This window comes from Danio rerio, chromosome 11, assembly GCF_052040795.2.
Source record: "Danio rerio strain M-AB ecotype USA chromosome 11, GRCz13ab, whole genome shotgun sequence".
Classification (NCBI taxonomy): Eukaryota; Metazoa; Chordata; class Actinopteri; order Cypriniformes; family Danionidae; genus Danio; species Danio rerio.
In genome coordinates, this window is record NC_141031.1 from 7,785,001 (window position 1) to 7,805,000 (window position 20,000).

The 20,000-nt window shown below is 35.3% G+C and overlaps 2 protein-coding genes across 51 annotated transcripts in view; one reads left to right on the top strand and one right to left on the bottom strand.

Annotated features, from left to right (window-relative positions):
• Positions 1 to 20,000, top strand: part of adgrl2a (adhesion G protein-coupled receptor L2a) — a 272,313-nt gene that overhangs the window by 182,370 nt on the left and 69,943 nt on the right. For all 50 annotated transcript variants that reach the window (XM_087273202.1, XM_087273199.1, XM_087273205.1 and 47 more), the window contains exon 5: positions 4,362 to 5,162. In XM_087273202.1, the coding sequence (XP_087129328.1) occupies positions 4,362 to 5,162 (801 nt within the window). The remainder of the gene's footprint in view (positions 1 to 4,361; positions 5,163 to 20,000) is intronic.
• The window catches only part of LOC147841653 (uncharacterized), a 202,134-nt gene that overhangs the window by 98,396 nt on the left and 83,738 nt on the right, over positions 1 to 20,000 (bottom strand). The window lies entirely within an intron of this gene.

Genomic DNA, 20,000 nt, shown 5'->3' on the forward strand with positions numbered 1-20,000 from the left:
CTTCCTTCCTTCCTTCCTTCCTTCCTTCCTTCCTTCCTTCCTTCCCTCATTCCTTCCTTTTTCTCTCTCTCTCCCTTTCTCCCTACCTCCCTCCCTCCCTCCCTTCCTTCCTTCCTTCCTTTCTTCCTTCCTTTATCTTTCTTTCTTTCTTTCTTTCTTTCTTTCTTTTCTATTTTCACTTTCCTCAATGGTACAGTGATTATCATAGCTATAAAATTACTGTAGTTCAGCACTTTTAAAATAACTGTAATTTAATTGGCATGCATTAAACACATTACTACAAAAAAAATTGTGTACAATGGAAACCTATTTATTTTAAGACATAAAAAAGCAAAAAAAGGAAAATCTTAATTGTCTTACAAAAAATGAACTTTATTTTATTAGTTTCATATGAAAAACATTTATTTTGCTATGTCTTCTTTTTTCTGTGCTCTGGACCAGTTTCATGGGATTCATTGGTAATACTTTATAAAAACTACACACTACGAATCATTTATTAAGCATTAGAACATAGTGAATTCATTATCTGCTTTAACAAATGTTAATAAGCAGTTTATAACTGCTAATAAAAATGCTGTATTCTTGACTTATTAGCACATATATAATGTGCTTAATGATTGTATTTTCATACTTTTTTGTTATTTTTTTCATTACTAAATTAAGTATTTCATCATTTACAAACCAGTTATTTGAAAGAAGTTGCTGGTTTTTAAAGATAATTCGGAATGCGTAAGTAAATGATTAATAAACTATTTAAATTAACATTTATTCAATTCATGTTTATTTATATAGTGCTTTTACAATGTAGATCGTGTCAAAGACGCTTCTAACATAGAAGCACAGATTTCAAGTTCAGTTTATTTCAGGTCAGTGTGGTTTAAATTACACAGCTGAAAGTCCAAACACTGAAGAGCAAATCCATCAATATGCAGCTCCACAAGTCCCACACAGTGTTTATCCGCTTGTTAAATTGTGACGTATCAGTGCATATGGAATACTGTTTCTGGGTCCAAGCCGCTCATTTGAATTGAGAAAATATTTGTTTATGGCCACTTTTTAGTCCTATTACATATTAAAGTGAAATTTATATAAAATCATGGCATACAAAACAGGACTAGCTGCATCACAAATACCAAAATTGTAACAATTATAAATAAATTATCACTTTCTGGCCATTGGATATTTGGCATGGAGATATACATATACATATATATATATATATATATATATATATATATATATATATATATATATATATATATATATATATACACACACACATATATATATATATATATATATATATATATATACACACACACATATATATATATATATATATATATATATATATATGCATTTATATATATATATATATATATATATATATATATATATATATATATATATATATACATGTGTATGTATATATATTTTCGAAAAGTATATATGTATTTATATATATTCGAAAGTATTACATCACTTTGTATTATTACCATTTTTTGAGTCTCCCCATACAGTTTGGTAGAGTGCTTGGAACCGGAAGCCACTTCGTGTGATGTTACATTTGAGGAGCAGATATATCTTTTTGTTAAGGCATATAATAATAATTAATTTGTATGTTAATTCTTTGTTAACGTAACTTCATCAAGTTTTGTGACCTAATCTAAAGTGAGGACTATGCTTTATAAATGCATTCTATATTAATTTCTTATTAATTTGAAGATACACAAATGAAACTGTATCAAATGCAATCTTAACTGAAGTAAAATTACTGTACAGTTTAAATATCGCTAAATAACATTGAAATGCTGTATTATAATAAATTGTTAAATTATTATGTTGTTGTCCTTGTTGGTTTATCCAATTCTGTGTTATATTTTGACTCTCTCGTTATTCGGCTATGTTTAAATTGTACAGTAATTATACTGTTCATATAAGATTACAAATGTGTATTGTTCATTTGATGCTGAGCCTTTAATGGTCATCTATAAAAGATTTACAAATCATAAATAGTCCTCATTTTAGATTTGGTGACAAAACTGGATGAAGTTAATAAAGCATTTATCGACATTCAAATTAACTATTAGTATATGCCTGAATAATGAGATTTAAATGTTTATTTAAATAGTTTATTAATCATTTACTAACTCATCTTAAATTATCTTAACAACCCCCCCCCCCCCCCCAAACTTCTCTTAAATACAAATGATTTGTAAATAATGTGATACTTAATTTAGTCAGGAAAAATTAATCAAAGAGCAGTTGTATCTGTAGTTATGAACTGTTTACTAATGTTCATTAATGCAGAGTTAATGCTTAACAAATAATGAATTCACTATTTGCTAACGCTTAACAGATGATTTGTGTATAGTTATCATAAAGTGTTACAGATTCATTCATATGTTAAACCAAAACTATTGCACGAAATGGGGATTTTGATAAAAAGAACATTGTGATAGTGTCGAAACTGTGGCCAGATGTTTGTCTTTCTGTCTGTCTGTTTATCCGGTGAAGGTTTGAAAGGACAGTGTATTGGCCCGAAACCTTGAAATAAATAATGTTATCACTCTTATCTAGCTAGAGCCTCACTGTAACATCTTAAAACATTCAAACATCCTCTGTGTGTGCCGAAAGAAAGAATAGCATATGTGTTTGGAATGACATATTATAAGTAAATGTTTAACATTTGACAAGCCCACCAATCTCCAACCCGATCCGGCCAAACTAAAATAAAATCAGAGTTTTTAAGAAGTATGAATATATCCAAGAAACTTTATGTTTCTGAAAACTGAAACAATCTAGTGCCATAACAGACTCTTCAAGTGTTCATATGAAGCCTGCAAGGGCTGACAAGAACTCCGCAGTTGGAGAGGATCTGTAGAGTAGAGGAACAGCTCAATTTTTCTGGTTTTGAGTTTCCCTCCAGCGCAACTTACCATCTGTCCACCTGGAATTCAGATTTCCCTGGTCGATGTCCCTGAGTTCTTATGAAAATCTATACGCCGCTATCTAGAATTCAGCCCGTGTATTTCCCCGCAGCTTTCCCTCGACAACAGCAGATTGATTCGTCTTCATAGGCACATACGCTGTCCTTTTGTACTGTGACAGAACACCCTTTAACCTGTCTCTCTTTCACGTGTTGAAAGTGTCTAACCGCGTTCTTTTTCTCCTCTGACAGCTGTAGCTCTATGCATAATGCCCGTAACCTCATGACATGTTAACTGCATGTGATCATGGACATGATGGTTAATTCATTTTAATCTCTTTTTCCCCCTTGCACTCCTTTCATTCTCTCTTCCAACGCTTAAAATAGAAGTGGAGCAAAAAGGTAAATCACTGACACAATCAGCTCCTTGTTTTTCTTTCTTTAATATATCTATATACACACATTTATTTATTTTTATTTATTTATTTATTTTGTGGTTGTAAAACCTTCCTGTGCCCACTCTTGCTTCTGATAGCAGGCGATAGCGGAAAGGGTCTTGTATTGTAGTAAAGGTCAGTGCGCAAGCAGCAATCAGAGAGAAGCTTTAAAAGAAAATGATAAAGCACAAGTTAAATGTTAGCGGCAATGCAGAGGGTGCGGATGCCCCGTTCCCCCCCCCTCCTCCTCTTTTCCTCTACACTCTTTTATTGCCTGTACGAACCCCAGCCCCATTGCCACGAACCCAGCATGCTCTGGTAACAGGTTTCTTCTAGGCTTACACTGCCTCTACTGTTTCTCACTTTCCTTTTCTCCAACTCTCTCTCTGATTCTCTCCCTCGCTTTCCCTCTCTCTTGTTTTTTTTCCACTTACCCTTTCTCCATGTTTGATTATCATGTCTTTGTTAAGAAGAAAGGAAATGCTTTACCCTCTAAAGTGATTGCAACATTAGGCCCGTAGGAAAGACGTTAAAACGGTGGAAAAACTTGTCTCAGGACACAGACTGCCTGAATGCTGCTCTTCTCCGCGTCTGTCTCAAGCCTTATTTAGTTGTCTGCTTTTATTTGCAGGGCAGATTTGTCGTAATTCCTTCCTTTTTGTTTCCTTTGTGTTTGGTTGTGGTTTGATTTCTCCATCACTCCCCTTCAGTATGTCCGAGCAGCAGTGAGCTGCTTGCTTACGGACACATAAAAAACCTGTTTCTGCTTCCGTTTAAGCTTCAATAACCTTCAGATGCAGATTCTTCGCACCTTTTTTTACTGCTTGTGAATGTGGGTAGCTGTTAGACTTCTTAGTGTGTGTTTCTGTCTTCACTGACTGCCCATTTATCAGAGTGATGTAGAGTCAGATGGCCCTTTGCCCTCTGCTTTCAACTGGCGTGAGCTGCGCTTGCTTATGTTTGACTGTTTTCTGCTCTGTTCTTCCCATCACTAGTTTTTGTTTGTCCTGGAACTCTGAAAGCGGTTGGAGATCCGTCGTTTCTATACGAAGCGGAGCAACAAGCGGGGTCGTGGTGCAAAGACCCTCTCCAGGCTGGGGACAAGGTTTATTTCATGCCCTGGACCCCTTACAGAACAGATACACTTATTGAGTACAACTCGCTCGATGACTTTCAAAACTCTCGACAGACTACGACGTATAAACTACCCCATCGGGTCGATGGCACGGGATTTGTGGTATATGACGGAGCGGTGTTTTTTAACAAGGAGAGGACACGTAACATTGTCAAATTTGACCTTCGGACTAGAATTAAAAGTGGGGAGGCGATTATAAATAACGCAAACTATCATGACACTTCGCCGTATAAGTGGGGCGGGAAAACAGACATTGACTTGGCCGTTGATGAAAATGGCCTCTGGGTGATCTACGCCACCGAGCAGAACAACGGTATGATGGTGATCAGCCAGCTCAACCCCTACACCCTCCGCTTTGAGGCCACCTGGGAGACCACATACGACAAGCGGTCGGCCTCCAACGCTTTCATGATCTGCGGAGTTCTCTACGTGGTCCGATCCACCTACGAAGACAACGAAAGTGAGGTCAGCAAGAGCCTGATCGACTACATGTACAACACCAAACTGAACCATGGCGAATACGTCGACATCCACTTCCCCAACCAGTACCAGTACATAGCCGCTGTGGAGTACAACCCCAGGGACAACCAGCTCTACGTGTGGAATAACTTCTACATTCTGCGCTACAATCTGGTGTTTGGGCCACCTGATCCAGCTCACGGTAAGCCCCGTCTCAAATCCGTCTAGCTGCACACACACATAGTCTCTCTCTGGATATCTGTTTAAGTGGTCGCAAGATTTCAGCCACTGAGTTGGTATTCCTCTGGCACCCAAGTCTGTGTGTCAAATGTCACGGATGACTGATTTTTAATTTCAGATTTAATATGTGCTTGATGTATTCCGGAAACCTTTCTCGAGTGCAAAGCAACATCTCGGTGAAGTGGTGGGTCTCAGCAGTAAACAACATCCTAGGCGTTGTTAGCATATAATAAGAGACGCATCCCTCAGGATTTCAAAAGACAGAGCCATTCCTCTCTGGTGTTTAGACTCCAGGGGCTAAACTCCATCCCGCTGAGAAGGATACCGCTTTCCTCATTGGTAGAAGTTTACCTGTCTGGACAGGAACGTCGGCAGCCTTGCAGCAACAGTAGCTCACCCCCCAGTAGAGTGGATCTCGTTCCCTAACCACCTCAAAACAAACAGATTACACTTTTACTCGCAGGCCTCTCAGTGTGCTGAAAGATGGCTTCCCGTTGAGAGAAGATCAGTCCTGAAGGTCATGTCAGCTAAAATTTAGCTGTCAAGAGCTGTCAGATCATCTTTACATTTAGAAAAAAATAATAATCGTAATTACCATAATCCCAGCTCAGCCCAGAGGCCGAGACTCTTACAATACCGCAAGAAGACTTGGCGGTAGTGTAGAGGTCAAGCAACGTTACGCAGATTACTGAAGCTTAATAATTCAATATATGAGTGTCTTTCTTCAGCAAAGACCCAAAAGTATCTACCTCTATGATGAATTACTATGAGCATAGTAACTGTACCCGGGGTCATCATGAAACTGTATCCATACTTAGTGTTCTTCGGATTAAGTGTTTCGGATTTAAACATCAGCCAAATTACATGATAATACCTCGCAAAGTACAGAATATCTGAAACATGCTTGTAGCACTGAACTCAACCTTTGAGGCTACCGGTTACTCTAATAGCTAATTACTCTAATGATCCAATGATCATTTTTACATGTTGTTTTCCCCCCTCAGTGTTTATTCAGTTTACTTCTGAAAGGAATTTAAGAGGCTTTGTCTATTAAAAAAGTGTTTTTAAATTATACCCTAAGCCATTTATGACATTGTTATCTATACAAGCTAACTTAATAATTGTAATTAATGCCTTATGTGCCATTAACCCTCAGGGGTCAGAGATCGCACTTAAATTATACTTTCAGGTTTGATTGTACAGATAAGATCAATACGTCAATCAAATCTGTTAGGTGTCTACTTTTTTTGTGTACACTCACAATAGTAACAAAAGAGTGTGTTTTTGCAAAATAAGGAATGTAAATAGTGTAGGCATTCTTTCACTAAAATGTGATGAAAGTCTGCAAAAACAAAACACACAGACATGAGATATACAGTTGAGGTCAGAATTATTAGCCCCCCTTCAAATTTAATTAAATTTTTTTATTATTTCCCAAATTATGGTTAACAGGGCAAGGAAATTTTCAAAGTATGTCTGATAATATTTTTTCTTCTGCAGAAAATCATATTTGTTTTATTTCGGCTGGAATAAAATGAGTTATGAATTTTTAAAACACCATTTTAAGAACAAAATTATTAGCCCCTTTAAACTACATATATATATATATATATATATATATATATATATATATATATATATATATATATATATATATATATATATATATATATATATATTTTTTTTTTTTTTTTTTTTTTTTACTGTCATCATGGCAAAGATAAAATAAATCAGTTATTAGAAATGAGTTATTAAAACTATTATGTTTAGAAATGTGGAGAAAAAAAATCCTCTCTCTGTTAAACAGAAATTGGGGGGAAAAATAAACAGGGGCTCAAACATACACAGATTCAAAGCACCTGAATTCTTCAGGTATTTTTTTACAACTTTAGAGTGTTTGGACCTTTTCTTTAATAAATTGACCTATACCGAACAAAGATGACAAAAAAGCTGCTGATTTTAATTGAACTGACCACTATTCGTCTATTCATAATATCCATTAAAAAAAAAGGTAAATTACAGTAAAAACACTTTAAATGCATCATTTTGAAGGCGGTTGGGTTTTGAGTTAGCTGACAGTAGTGAACAGCTGTTTACTGAAACACCATCAAGCCTGGCTAGATCCTCCTGTATGGGCGTGCGTCCGTTATAAAAAACTCGCACTTGCGTTATAAAACAAAAATTTGGACCACTATGCTGATATTTTAAAGCAGGGGGTCCAAACTCAGTCCTGGAGGGCCATTGTCGTGCTGAGTTTACTTTCAACTTGCTTCAACACACCTGCCAGAGCTTGATTAGCTGCCTCAGGTGTGTTTGATTAGGGGTGGAGGTAAATTCTCCAGGACACCGGCCCTCCAGGACTGAGTTTGGACACCCCTGTATTAAAGAGTTCACACAAAGACGCGGGACACGCGCAAACTAGTTTTAACTTTAATCTTGTTACCTTTACATTTGCGTGATGGTTTGCTTTACACAGCTGAGCATGAAGTCCTAGTTGAGGTGCAGCAGCTGGAAGTGCAGCCACGGTTAAGTCTGTATTTAACAGTGAGGCTCTTTTAGAGTAATCAATAATAGAAAATGGGAAATGCAATTACACCAATCATTTTTTTTCCCTTTATTTTTTATGCCAAGAACAAGTTACATTATTTATACAGAAAATTGACATTTTATATACATTTTATACATATAAAACCCACTTTAACGACCCCTAAATACACTGCCTAAAGAACGATAAAAATAAATAAATAAATAAAAATGAAAGGAAAATTATAAAAAAAATATTAATAATAATGAATTTTTAAAAAATGTAAAAAAAAAAGGGCTGCCAAATCTTAAAAAAAAAATAATAAAAATAAATACATAAATACATACATAAATAAATAAAATAATTATAAATACATATAGAAATAGAGTGACAACAGTAATGGGTGATTCAATGAGGGATAAGGCTGTGCTATCTTACAATGGTAAGTTAACATAGAAGAAGCTTGAGATTCTGGACAGAGAAAGAAAGGACAAAGAAAAAAGATTCCAGTTACATACAAGACAGTCACATTATTCCCCAGGAAGTACACTTATAGCAGAGAAATATGTTAATAATGGTTGCCATACATATGAGAATTTGCTAGAGCCTCTAATTGAATATTTAATTTTTTCCAAGTGTAAATATAACATCAGATCTTGAAGCCAGTGTGATGCTTTAGGTGGATTTAAAGATTTCCAGAGCAGTAAAATTTGTCTGCGAGCCAGCAAAGATGCAAAGGCTATTATGTTTTGTTGTCTTTGAGTCAGACTCAGTTTGTCAGGTGGAAACACCAATCATTTTAATATAAAACATTTTTAATATTGAAATCAAATAATTACAGTACAATAATGAAGTAAATTTTAAGCTCGTAAAACCACCTGCAGGATCATTAAGGCCCACTGGTTGTGAATCCCTGATTTAAATGACGTGTGTGCTTTCGGCTTCACTTTTCACTGCCGAGTGCAGCTCATGTTATGGCTGTCGTCAATGTAGAACAGCTGAATTAAGATCGTATTTTGGGTCGAATCGAGATCACAATCTTTTTTCGATATGTGCAGCTCTACTACAAAGACAACACTTTAAAAGACGCCTGTGTAAAACAACCCACTAACTTTTGGAACAGAGCCAAAAGACCTCTCCGGTGGCTGTGGATGACATTCATCCACCATATTACTATCTGCACTTCTTATTATATCAGACTTATTTTTGAGATTGGGATAGAATCTTCTGAGTCATTCCTAGCTTTCCTTCAGCCTGAAGCAATTACTAGCGCTGAATTAAAACCATCGAACAAATTCATCCCCGCACAAGCAAGCAATTAAGTAAGAAATATCAACTCAATATCATTTCAGATGCAAAGTATTAGGGCTTAAATATAAAATTCATTGAGCATTTCTCTGGGGTGTTACCTCAGAGGGTTCGAATCTTTCATTAAGGAAATGTTATCACATTGTTACCACAATGTATCCACTTGTGGTTCACACTTATACGGTGTGGCTGATTGAATACGCCTGTGTATGTTCTGCCTCTCTTTTAGCTGCTTGTAAAGGAAGTAATTAGCTCTACAATCAGTGCTGATGAAGGACAAAAACATGCTAATTTCACTAGCATTAGCTCCTGTGCCGCGCGCAAGTTGAATGATACCCCCATCCCCACTTGAATCTAATCTGCCATCATTTGTATACTGATGTGTTTGCTCTATTTTAGATGTGGTGATTATCTCATCATCTCAATAATCAGCACACTCACACAGCCATCAGAGTTGTGATCTGTAGAGTTGATGTTTGCTACACTTTACTTTGATAGCTGTGAAATTACCTTGATTTTGAGACTTTGATACTACTGGAGAATGTAGGACACAATAAGGCTTCTCCTTTATGGTAGGAAACCCCTCCCCTTTAAGTCAGAGAGCAAGATAAGTCCCCCCTTTTAGAGTGATTATGAGATTAATTGGCAGGCTATTTTGGGCAAAATACATTCCTGAATGGCAGTCATGCGAAGCCAGAAATTCGACTTTTCAAATGAAATCTGGTTCATTTTTTTTTGTCTGACCAAGAACTGCACAGTGAACTTGACTGGGAGAGTGCTTGATTAACATGTAATGTCAACAACCCCCCCCCCCCCCCCCCAACCCCCCACCCTTGATTTACAGTTGAAGTCAGAATTATTAGCCCCCCTGAATTATTAGTCCCCTGTTTGTTTATTTTTTCCCCCAATTTCTGTTTAATGGATAAGATTTTTTAAACACATTTTTAAACAATATTTTTAATAACAAATTTTTAATAACTGATTTATTTTATCTTTGCCATGATAACAGTACATAATATTTGACTAGATATTTTTCAAGACACTTCTTTACAGCTTAAAGTGACATGTAAAGCCTTAACTAGGTTAATTAAGTTAACTAGGCATGTTAGGGTAAATAGGCAAGTTGTTGTTTAACAATGGTTTGTTCTGTAGACTAGCGAACAAAAATATAGCTTAAAGGAGCTAATAATTCTGACCTTAAAATGTTATTTTTTAACTATTTTTATTCTAGCCAAAATAAAACAAATAAGACTTTCTCTTGAAGAATTTTTTATTTTTTTTTATCAGACATACTGTAAAAATGTCCTTGCTTTGTTAAACATAATTTGGGAAATATTTAAAACAAGAAAAGAAAGGGGGGGGGGCTTGAACTGTATATGCTGCTTAATGGCAAGCTTAAATACTTAATACCACATTTATAGACTTGGTTGAGAAATAAAAATATAAGCTTTAATTAAATGACAATAATTCATCATTCTGAATGATATATTCTGTATACTTAGTCTTGCCTGCCTGTGCAGAGCACACAGTAGATCTAGATTACTCAATTTGTAATGGCATCAATAATCGCAGGTCAGTATTAACTGTGATTTGCTCATTTGCGACAGATGCTATTTGGCTTAATTAGAGTTATTCATTTAGAAATTAAACTCTTGATTATACTTTAACATCAATACAATTAAGGCTGTAAATACAGTCAGTTCATTTATTTTTCCATTAAAAGGTAACTTGTGCTTCTTTACGTTCTAATCCTAAGACATAGAACCACACATACTCAAAGGCCTGGAACTCTTATGAATTTTTCAACAAATATAAATTTTTCAACAAATGGCTAACCTCCAGAAAATATTGATTGAGAGATCAGATTAAATATTACACATTCTGCTTTATTTTCTGTTTATTTTTGATCAAATTTGCAGTGATGTTGTGCAGTTTATTTGTTAGTACAAGATGTACACTACCTGATAAAAGTATTGTCGCCTATCCAAGTTTTAGGAACAACAAACAATAACTTCTAGTTGATCATTTGGCATCAGAAGTGACATATATGAAAGGCAAAGGCCTTTAAATTATGCTTATTTGACCAAAACAAAACATGATTATGCCTTGATTTTAAATTATTTAATTAGGACAGTAGGGTCTGACTTTGCTTAGACAAAAGTCTTGTCACTAAACAGAAATCTGTGACTCATATGAGCTTGGAGGAGACATAAATCTCTGCAATTACTTAAATCACTTATTAATAAAGTCATCTGGAAGGCAAAGAAAACGTTCTAGCAGGACTCCCAGAGTTCATCAAGATTATTTGGATTCATCTTCAATGCCTCCCCTTCATCTCAGCCTAGACATGCTCAATAATGTTCATCTCTGGTGACTGGGCTGGCCAATCATGGAGCACCTTGGCCTTCTTAGCTTTCAAGAACTTTGAAGTGGAGGCTGAAGTATGAGGAGCGCTATCCTGCTGAAGAATTTGCCCTCTCCTGTGGTTTGTAATGTAATGGGCGGCACAAATGTCTTGTTACCTCAGGCTGTTAATGTTGATATCCACTCTGCAGATCTCTCACACACCTCTTACAGAATGTAAAACCAAACCATGATTTTTCCTTCACCAAACTTGACTGATTTCTGTGAGAATCTTGGGTCCATGCGGAGGTCTGCAGTATTTGTGATGATTGGGATGCAGTTCAACACATAATTAATCAGGAAAAATCGACCTTCTGATACTTTTCCAAATGATCAACTACAGAAGTCAAGTTATTATTTTATTGCTCTTAAAACTAGGAATTGATGACAAGATGTAGTGTATAAGGAAAATGCCAGAATAGTTACAAACTTATTGCATGTTTTATTTTTATATTTATTTGTTTGTTAGTTAAGTAACAATTAAGCAATAAACAGCTTCTTAGTGAAATAAATTATTTATTATAAATGCATGTCACTAAACAGAGTTGCATCTTGCCTGATCGCTTCATCCGATCACTCAAAATGTTATTTAAAACCAGGCGTTAACATACACAGTTAAAGTATAAATAATTTGTGCAATGTATACCTCACACAAGCTAGAACACTTGCTAGATTTCTTGTTTGCATCCCTGATCGATTGTTCCTTCAAGTGGAATGCAGGCATAAGATATTAGCGTGATATCTCGTAAAAATCCTAAATAGTATCATGTGCGTCATTTGTTGAAAGAGAAAATGATTAAAACCAGCAGCATATTCATACTGGAATCATCTTTCATAATGGGGAATCATCTTGACGCCAAAGAGACAGACAGCATTTATATTTGCCATCTGAATCGGGCTGGAAAACACACATTACGCTGCTTGCCACTTAATCTCATTTTTGCTCATCATTAATGGAATTAGTTTGACACTGATTGTGATAATTGCCGTGTGATATTACGCTGCTGATGGTTAGCGAAATTTATGCAGAGCCTGCTCCTGCTTGCAAAAAATACTGTTTTGTGTTCAGAAGACCACTAATGGATTTGACTTTATTTTAGTCTCGCCTCTACTGCCACTTGGAGAGATTGCTCAGTGGCCTATATTTTCGTCCAAGACCCTCCTTGAATTAAAAATTATTACTCTTGCTGCCAGTGCTACATTTTCTATTACATGCAAATGTGCACTAATGTGAGTTTCACCTTCTTTCTTTGCCCACAACCTGTCAGTCTCCCTCTTGGTGCCATTTTTAACCCCTCCCCCAGGCCAACCATTTATTTAAATCCCAGCGCCACAGCACCACCCATTTCAACTCTCAGTTAGCTCCTCCCACAAACTCTATGCAATGATACTTCAGTGTTTATCCTTTAATTTTTAATTTTATTATTAAAAGAGTTAAATAATTTTAGATTAAGTTTCTTTAGATTAATGAAGTTTAAGAATATACTTATTCTTAAAGAGATGCATTTTATTTCATATTTCACCAAAATATGAAAATTCGATCATCGATTATCAACCCCAGCTTGTTCCAAGCCTGCATAAGTTTTTTTTTTTTTTTTATTCTGCTGAACACAAAATAAGGCATTCAAAAACATTTTAGTGATGATCTCCACTTATGTCTACAGTATTGATGTTTACTATACAGAAAAAAAGAGTTTTGCTGCTTGTTCAAACTAGGGCTGGATGATATTGGAAGAATATAAATAAGATTTCACAAGACAACTGTAGTAACTTTATAACATCCATTTTAATTTTGGGTACTGTAGGTGAGTACAGAATATACATAAATACTCAAAAAAGCATAAAACCAACAAATTAAAGCACGGATTGAAACAATAAACAATGATAAAAATAAAATAAATCATGTTTAATTGTTTCACATTTAAATTAACACTGCATGTACTCTTTTTTTTGTAAATAAACACAATCATTGTTTGTTAAGGTCCCCAACTTTATAAATTCACATAAAAAAACACATAAAAATAAAATATATATCATACTATTATAATAGGGTTAAACTTTGCAATCAAATAATGTACAGTTGAAGTCAGAATTAGACCCCCCTTTGAATTTTCTTTTCTTTTTTAAATATTTCCCAAATGATGTTTAACAGAGCAAGGACATTTTCACAGTATGTCTGAATTTTTTTTTTCTAGAGAAAAATGTATTTACTTTATTTTGGCTAGAATACATGCAGTTTTAAACATTTTTTAAACACTTTTTTAAGGAAAAAAATATTAGCCCTTTTAAGTGACTTTTTTTTTTGATAGTCTACAAAACACTCCTGTCTACTGTCATCATGGCAAAGATTAAATAAATCAGTTATTAGAAATGAGTTAGTAAAACTTTCATGTTTAAAACTTTGTCGGAAAAAAATCTTCTCTCCATTAAACAGAAATTGGAAAAAAATAAACAGGGGGGCTAATAATTCAGGGGCGCTAATAATTCTGACTTCAACTGTAGTATATTTGGGACAACATCATTATTTAATATTTAATCCACTTGAATTTGTAAAAACAAATGTAACACTTTATTTTGATGATCTCTTTGAGTATTAGTAGACTGCTTAATATATGTTTACACAGACATTCAACAGACATTTAACTGACTATAAGAAACTTTACAAGTACATGTCAACTCAGACTAAACCTAACCCCAACCTAACAGTCTACTTATAATCTAATGAGAATTATATGGCATACAGATGCAATGTACCTTAAATTCAACAAACGGACCATCAAAATAAAGTGGGACCAAACAATTAAGTAAACTTCAATTTGTGTTGAGACAACATGAAGAAATTGCGTGGAGCCCTGCAATGTTTAACACTGTAAGTCAATAGGTTTCAACAGCCATTTGATAATCACTATACACTGTAAAAACTGATTAGTTATTTAAAGCGAGTAAACCAATTGCCTTAAAAGAAACAAGTTGAGTTTACAAAAAGAATGTAGGTAAACCTATTGTTATATGGAACTGGTAAGTTAATTTTTATTATTATGCAAATTGTATTCACTTCAAAAAATTTAAATAAACTAATACATTTTTCCTAATACACACTTTTTATATTAGTTTTTTTCCAGCTTTTCTGTATCAAGCTAAATCAAAGTAACTAAAATAAATCTGCTCTTCCAGACTCCGGTGTGTCCTCTAAATTCAATACGGGCTATAATTGTAGATTTTATAGACTTAATGAAGCACCAAATATGTAATATTGTAATAATTACAGTAATTATTTGAAAACAGACATGCTAAAATAGTCTGACATTGTAAAAAAAGAATTAGTTGCCTTTTAAAAAAATGAGTACAATAGTCATAATTATAAAAATTAAGTCAACAATGGGTTAAATTACCTTATTTTTGTAAAGTCAACTTGTTGCTATTAAGGCAATTGTTTTACTCACTTTAAGTAACTAATCACTTTTTACAGTGTATAAAAAATATCTTCCTTTATGTTTAACTAAAAAAAGTAATTAATGTAGGTTTGGAACAATCTGTTGGTGAGTAACTGATTAGCAAATATTAATTTGTGAGTGAACTAATCCTCATAACTAACGTAAAAGTAAAGTAAAGTGGTTCATTCTGTGGTGACGCCAGATTTTTAAAGGGACTAAGCCAAAAAGAAAATGAATGAATTAATGAACTCTTAAAAAAAGTCTACAAAACACTTTGATTGACATTTTCCCTTTGTACATGTCATCAGAGGGGGAAAGCCCCGCCCATTAGCCCCTCCTTATTGACATAGGGCGTTAGTCTTATTTTTGAATTTGCCACTTTACTGACACATAGGCATTTGCAGCTACGCTCTCTTTTGAAAAAGAGCACAAGCTCATTTGAATTTAAAGAGACAGTCCCCAAAACGGCGCAATTCAGATCAAAGCCTAAAAGGGGAAGTTTTAAAAAGTTATAAAGCATTATTTGTTGGGTATTTTGAGCTGAAACTTCACATACACACTCTAGAAACATCAGAGACTTATTTTACATCTTGTAAAAAGGGCCATAATAGGTCCCCTTTAATTTGAATATTTAGGTTGAAATTGTTCTTTGTTGCAGAGGCAATTTTGCCTACTTTTTTGACACTGAACTGACAGTTTTTTGAGCTTAATGCGAGTCAGACATTTCCACTACAGCGCCGCAGACATACTTATCTTGAGAGAAAATTAATACCTGTACCAATAAGTCAGATTTCAAACGCATTCTCTAAAATAAAAGACTAAGTGCTATGAGACAGCTGAAGTATCCATTTACTGCCCACGTTTAGTTAAAGCAGAATTAAACCTGAAAGCACAAAGGGCAATAATGTCAAAGTTTGAAAACACAAAAAAGCGCCATGCTACTAGAATGGTATTTTGCATATATATTGGCACTAATATGGCTTTCTGAACATATTGCAGTATTTTATATGTGCTATAATACCATGAAAGAAAGTATCAGCGGATAGCCTCTTATAACATAACTTTTGGAATTGAAGGATGAATAAACTTTAGTCTATAGAATCTTTAGAATCTTCTAGTCTCTTTTAGCACGTTCAATACCTTTTTGAGTTGAAGTGTTTTGATATCTCAGCCTTTGGAGTCTGTGTTAAAAAAACAAAACCTTGATGTGCTCAAAGTGTTTTTCCTCTCTCTCTCCCAGCACATATCTTTTTGAAGACATGGTGAATTGTTGCTTTTAGTGTCTGTAATACAAATGACAGGACATTAGAAAAGTGCATAAAATGTGAAACAATAATAATACATGTACATACACTCATCGGCCACTTTATTAGGTACACCTGTCCAACTGCTTGTTAACGCATATTTATAATCAGTTAAACACATGGCAGCCACTCAGTGCATTTAGGCATGTAAACATGGTCAAGAATCTGCTGCAGTTCAAAGCGAGCATCAGAATGGGGAAGAGAGGTGATTTAAGTGACTGAACGTGGCATGGTTGTTTGTGCCAGATGGGATGGTCTGAGTATTTCAGAAACTGCTGATCTACTGGGATTTTCAGGCACAACCTTCTCTAGGGTTTACAGAAAATGATCTGAAAAATAGAAAATATCCTTTGAGCGGCTGTTCTGTGGGCGCAAATGTCTTGTTGATGCCAGAGGTCAGTGGAGAATGGCCAGACTGGTTCGAGCTCAAGGCAACAGTACCTGAAATAGCCACTCGATAGAAACAAGTTATGGAGAAGAACATCTCTGAACGCACGACAAGTCCAACTGTGTGGCAGATGGGCTACAGCTGCTGAAGACCACACTGACTGCCATTCCTGTCAGCTAAGAACAGGAAACTAAGGCTAGAATTCGCAGAGGCTCACCAAAATTGGACAATAGAAGATTGGAAAAGCGTTGCCTGGTCTGATGAGTCTCGATTTCTGCTGCGACAGGGTAGGGTCAGGATTTGAGCCTACCTAAATATTGTTGACTATGTCCATCTCTTTATGACCACAGTGTACCCATCTTTCAGTAGTAAAATGTGCCATCTCATAAAATGTGAATATTCTCTGACTGGTTTCTTGAACATGACAAAGTTCACTATACTCAAATGGCCTCCACAGTCACCAGAACTCAATCCAAAAGAGCACCTTTGGTATGTGGTGGAGAAAAAGATTCGCATCATGGATATGCAGCCGACAAATCTGCAGCAACTGTGTGATCCTATGTCAGTATGGACTAAAATCTCAGGAATATTTCCAGTGTTTTTGCCACGAAGTATTACAGCAGTTCTGAAGGCAAAAGGAGGTTAAGCCCAGTAATAGTAAGGTGTACCTAATAAAGTGGCCGATGAGTTTACAGTATATCAATCATGCTTTATTTTTGAAAGAAAGAGAGATAGAAAGAATGAAAGGACTTTAAGCACATGGCTATTAGGTAGTGTTACTGTAGTTATTATTATGAAGTATTATTAAATCTCTATTATTTTAGACTAGAGCTCTAGTAAAGTGGTCTGCGAATGTGGTTTCCGTTTTTAGTTTAACAGGCTTCTCTCATCTGTGGTTTAATTCTGGAACACCGAGCTGAAGCTTGTTTTACAGCCATCATGAAAAACAGCCAGAATCCGGAGTTAAAAAAAGCCAATAATGGCACACCAGTCATGCCAACCGTGTCAAAACTCACACACATGGGTGAAAACCATAAAGATCGGGGTCTGCAGGTAAAGGCGTTGCAGCTGTTTTTGCACCGTTTTTATCTGAACCGGAGCTCGAGCTGGTCAGTTGACACTAATTCACAGTAGGCTGGTCACATCTAGCCTCAGAAAGAAAGCCTTTTCTTTCACTCGATCAATTTCTTTTTCCCCTTGCAAGAATACATGGAGATTCTCTCGCACCCATGCTGCACTCAAATCTCTCACACTTCTATGGGCCACTTCATCAGTGGCTTTCTTAGCAGCGTGCTGTCGTTCACCGAATCTGGATATCAGATAGTGAAAGCAGAAAGTGAGGTTTAGAGGGTTTTCTGGGCTCCTGTACTCATTGAAATGGTAATTTGTGCTACTGTAGCTGCACTGTAAAAAAAATACAGATTATATCTACTTAATAAAATTGAGGCAACATATTACAAGTAATAAAATTCAACAAATATAGATTGAGTTCAAATTAAATTAGTTAAATTAGTTTATTTAAAATCAGCAGGGCCGGCCCGTGGCATAGGCAGTATAGGCAAATGCTAAGGGCGCTGTACATCCAGGGGGCGCCAGAAATGAGCGGGGTTAAGTTGGTTTTGTTTTCAATATTCCTGACAGATACAGTGATAGATGGCAATAACTCAAAAACCTCTTACCCTAAAAAGATCTAAAGTGTGTTTCCTACAAAAAGACAAAGCTGGTTATGTTTAACAGCTGTCTTTAGCCTGGGATATGCGTTTAGCCGGGAGAGCTGAGCTCGCGCGGAGTGGAGCTCTCCGCAAGAGACCGTCGGAAAAGTGCTTATTTTTTTTCGTTTTTTTCGTTTTTTGTTGTTCTATCCTGCGTGTTTTATTTTAAACACAACTAATTTTCTCTTAAATGAGCACAACAGTTATTAAAGTAGTCGAATGCTTCATTCATTCATTTATTATAGATCTGTGCATTCTTACATGAACACCTCTGTTCTCAAACTATAGTTAAATAACTATAGTAACTTTAATCAATATGCAAATACAATTAAAAGTTAAATAGATTTTATAGCTTTATTTAATTTCTGTATAGGCCATTGATTTTAATAAGTTAAACCTTTTATTTTATTGTCAATATTTTCTATTGTTTGCTATGTATTCTATCATTTGAAGCTATTTGTTGTCCCATATTTTAACATCCCAACGTTGATAGATATGACATAACATTGCTAATCATTAAATAGCTATAGTGCTATCTGTTAGTTTTAACGTCAGCTAATGTTATGGAAGGGCATAGATGTTTTGGAAAATAGTAATATTAATGTAACTACCCCATCATTCCTTCCTCAAGCAAATGTGTAAATGTTAGATCTATTCAGCAATAATGTTAATTGCATTGGCATATTTATCTGACGTTTTCCCAGCTTGTAGTAGTCGATCAAAAAGCTATTTAGCTTCTTATGACTTTACAGTGGAATTTACTGCAATGTGACGGGGCGCCACCTGAAATCTTGCCTAGGGCGCCAAATTGGTTAGGGCCGGGCCTGAAAATCAGTCATTTAGAATGAGTAACAATACTTAAAGATGCCATATACCGCATTGGATTTAATAAGTTCAATTGTTCTCTGATATCTACATAGTAGGTTTATGGCTTGAGTAAGTAAAAAAAAATATCCAGAAATTGTTTAATAAGCTAACTTATTACTTCATAAAATGCTCCTAGAATCAAAAGGTCCATGATTGACCATACATGGTTCTGAAGCAATTTTTAACATGACTTGTGCTATCGTTGTCCAGTAACGGATAGTAAAGAATTTTGGGCTCGCGTTTTAAAAATAAAAGTCCCACATACATAGTGAGCGAAATATGTTTAAAATAACTAAGGGAGGAAAATTATCACTGTTGTATCACTAGAAAACGTTTGGCTTATCAAATGTAGCCTGAGGCGTGCATATTAATGATTTCAGAGCTTTTTTTAATGCTCTCAGAGCTGCATATGAGTTGGTGCGCTCTTGAGGCCGTGGCTGCTCGTCAGGTCTGGATGAATGACGTAAAGTTGGCATACATGCGAGTGAGGAGGGCATGGTCCGTAAGTTCCGTCACAGTTTGTTTGGTCTTCTGATTGGCCGGTTGTCCAACAGGGTTTTACACTTGTGGAATTTACATGAGAATGAGTAAACAGCGATGTCTGAGTCTCACAGTATGTCCATTTTCAAATACTGATCTTATATTATTCTACTATACCTTGGCATTCCCAGATTTTTATTATAGGGCACCTTAAAAAAACTGATTAATTAAAATACTAAAAAAATATTAAAATAATTACATTTTAAATGAAAAAATTGAGTTTATTGGACAGAAATAACCACAATGTTAACAAAAACCCATTTATCATGTTGATTTAACACATTTGCATAATTTTTACATGGAGTAATTTGTGTTAAATC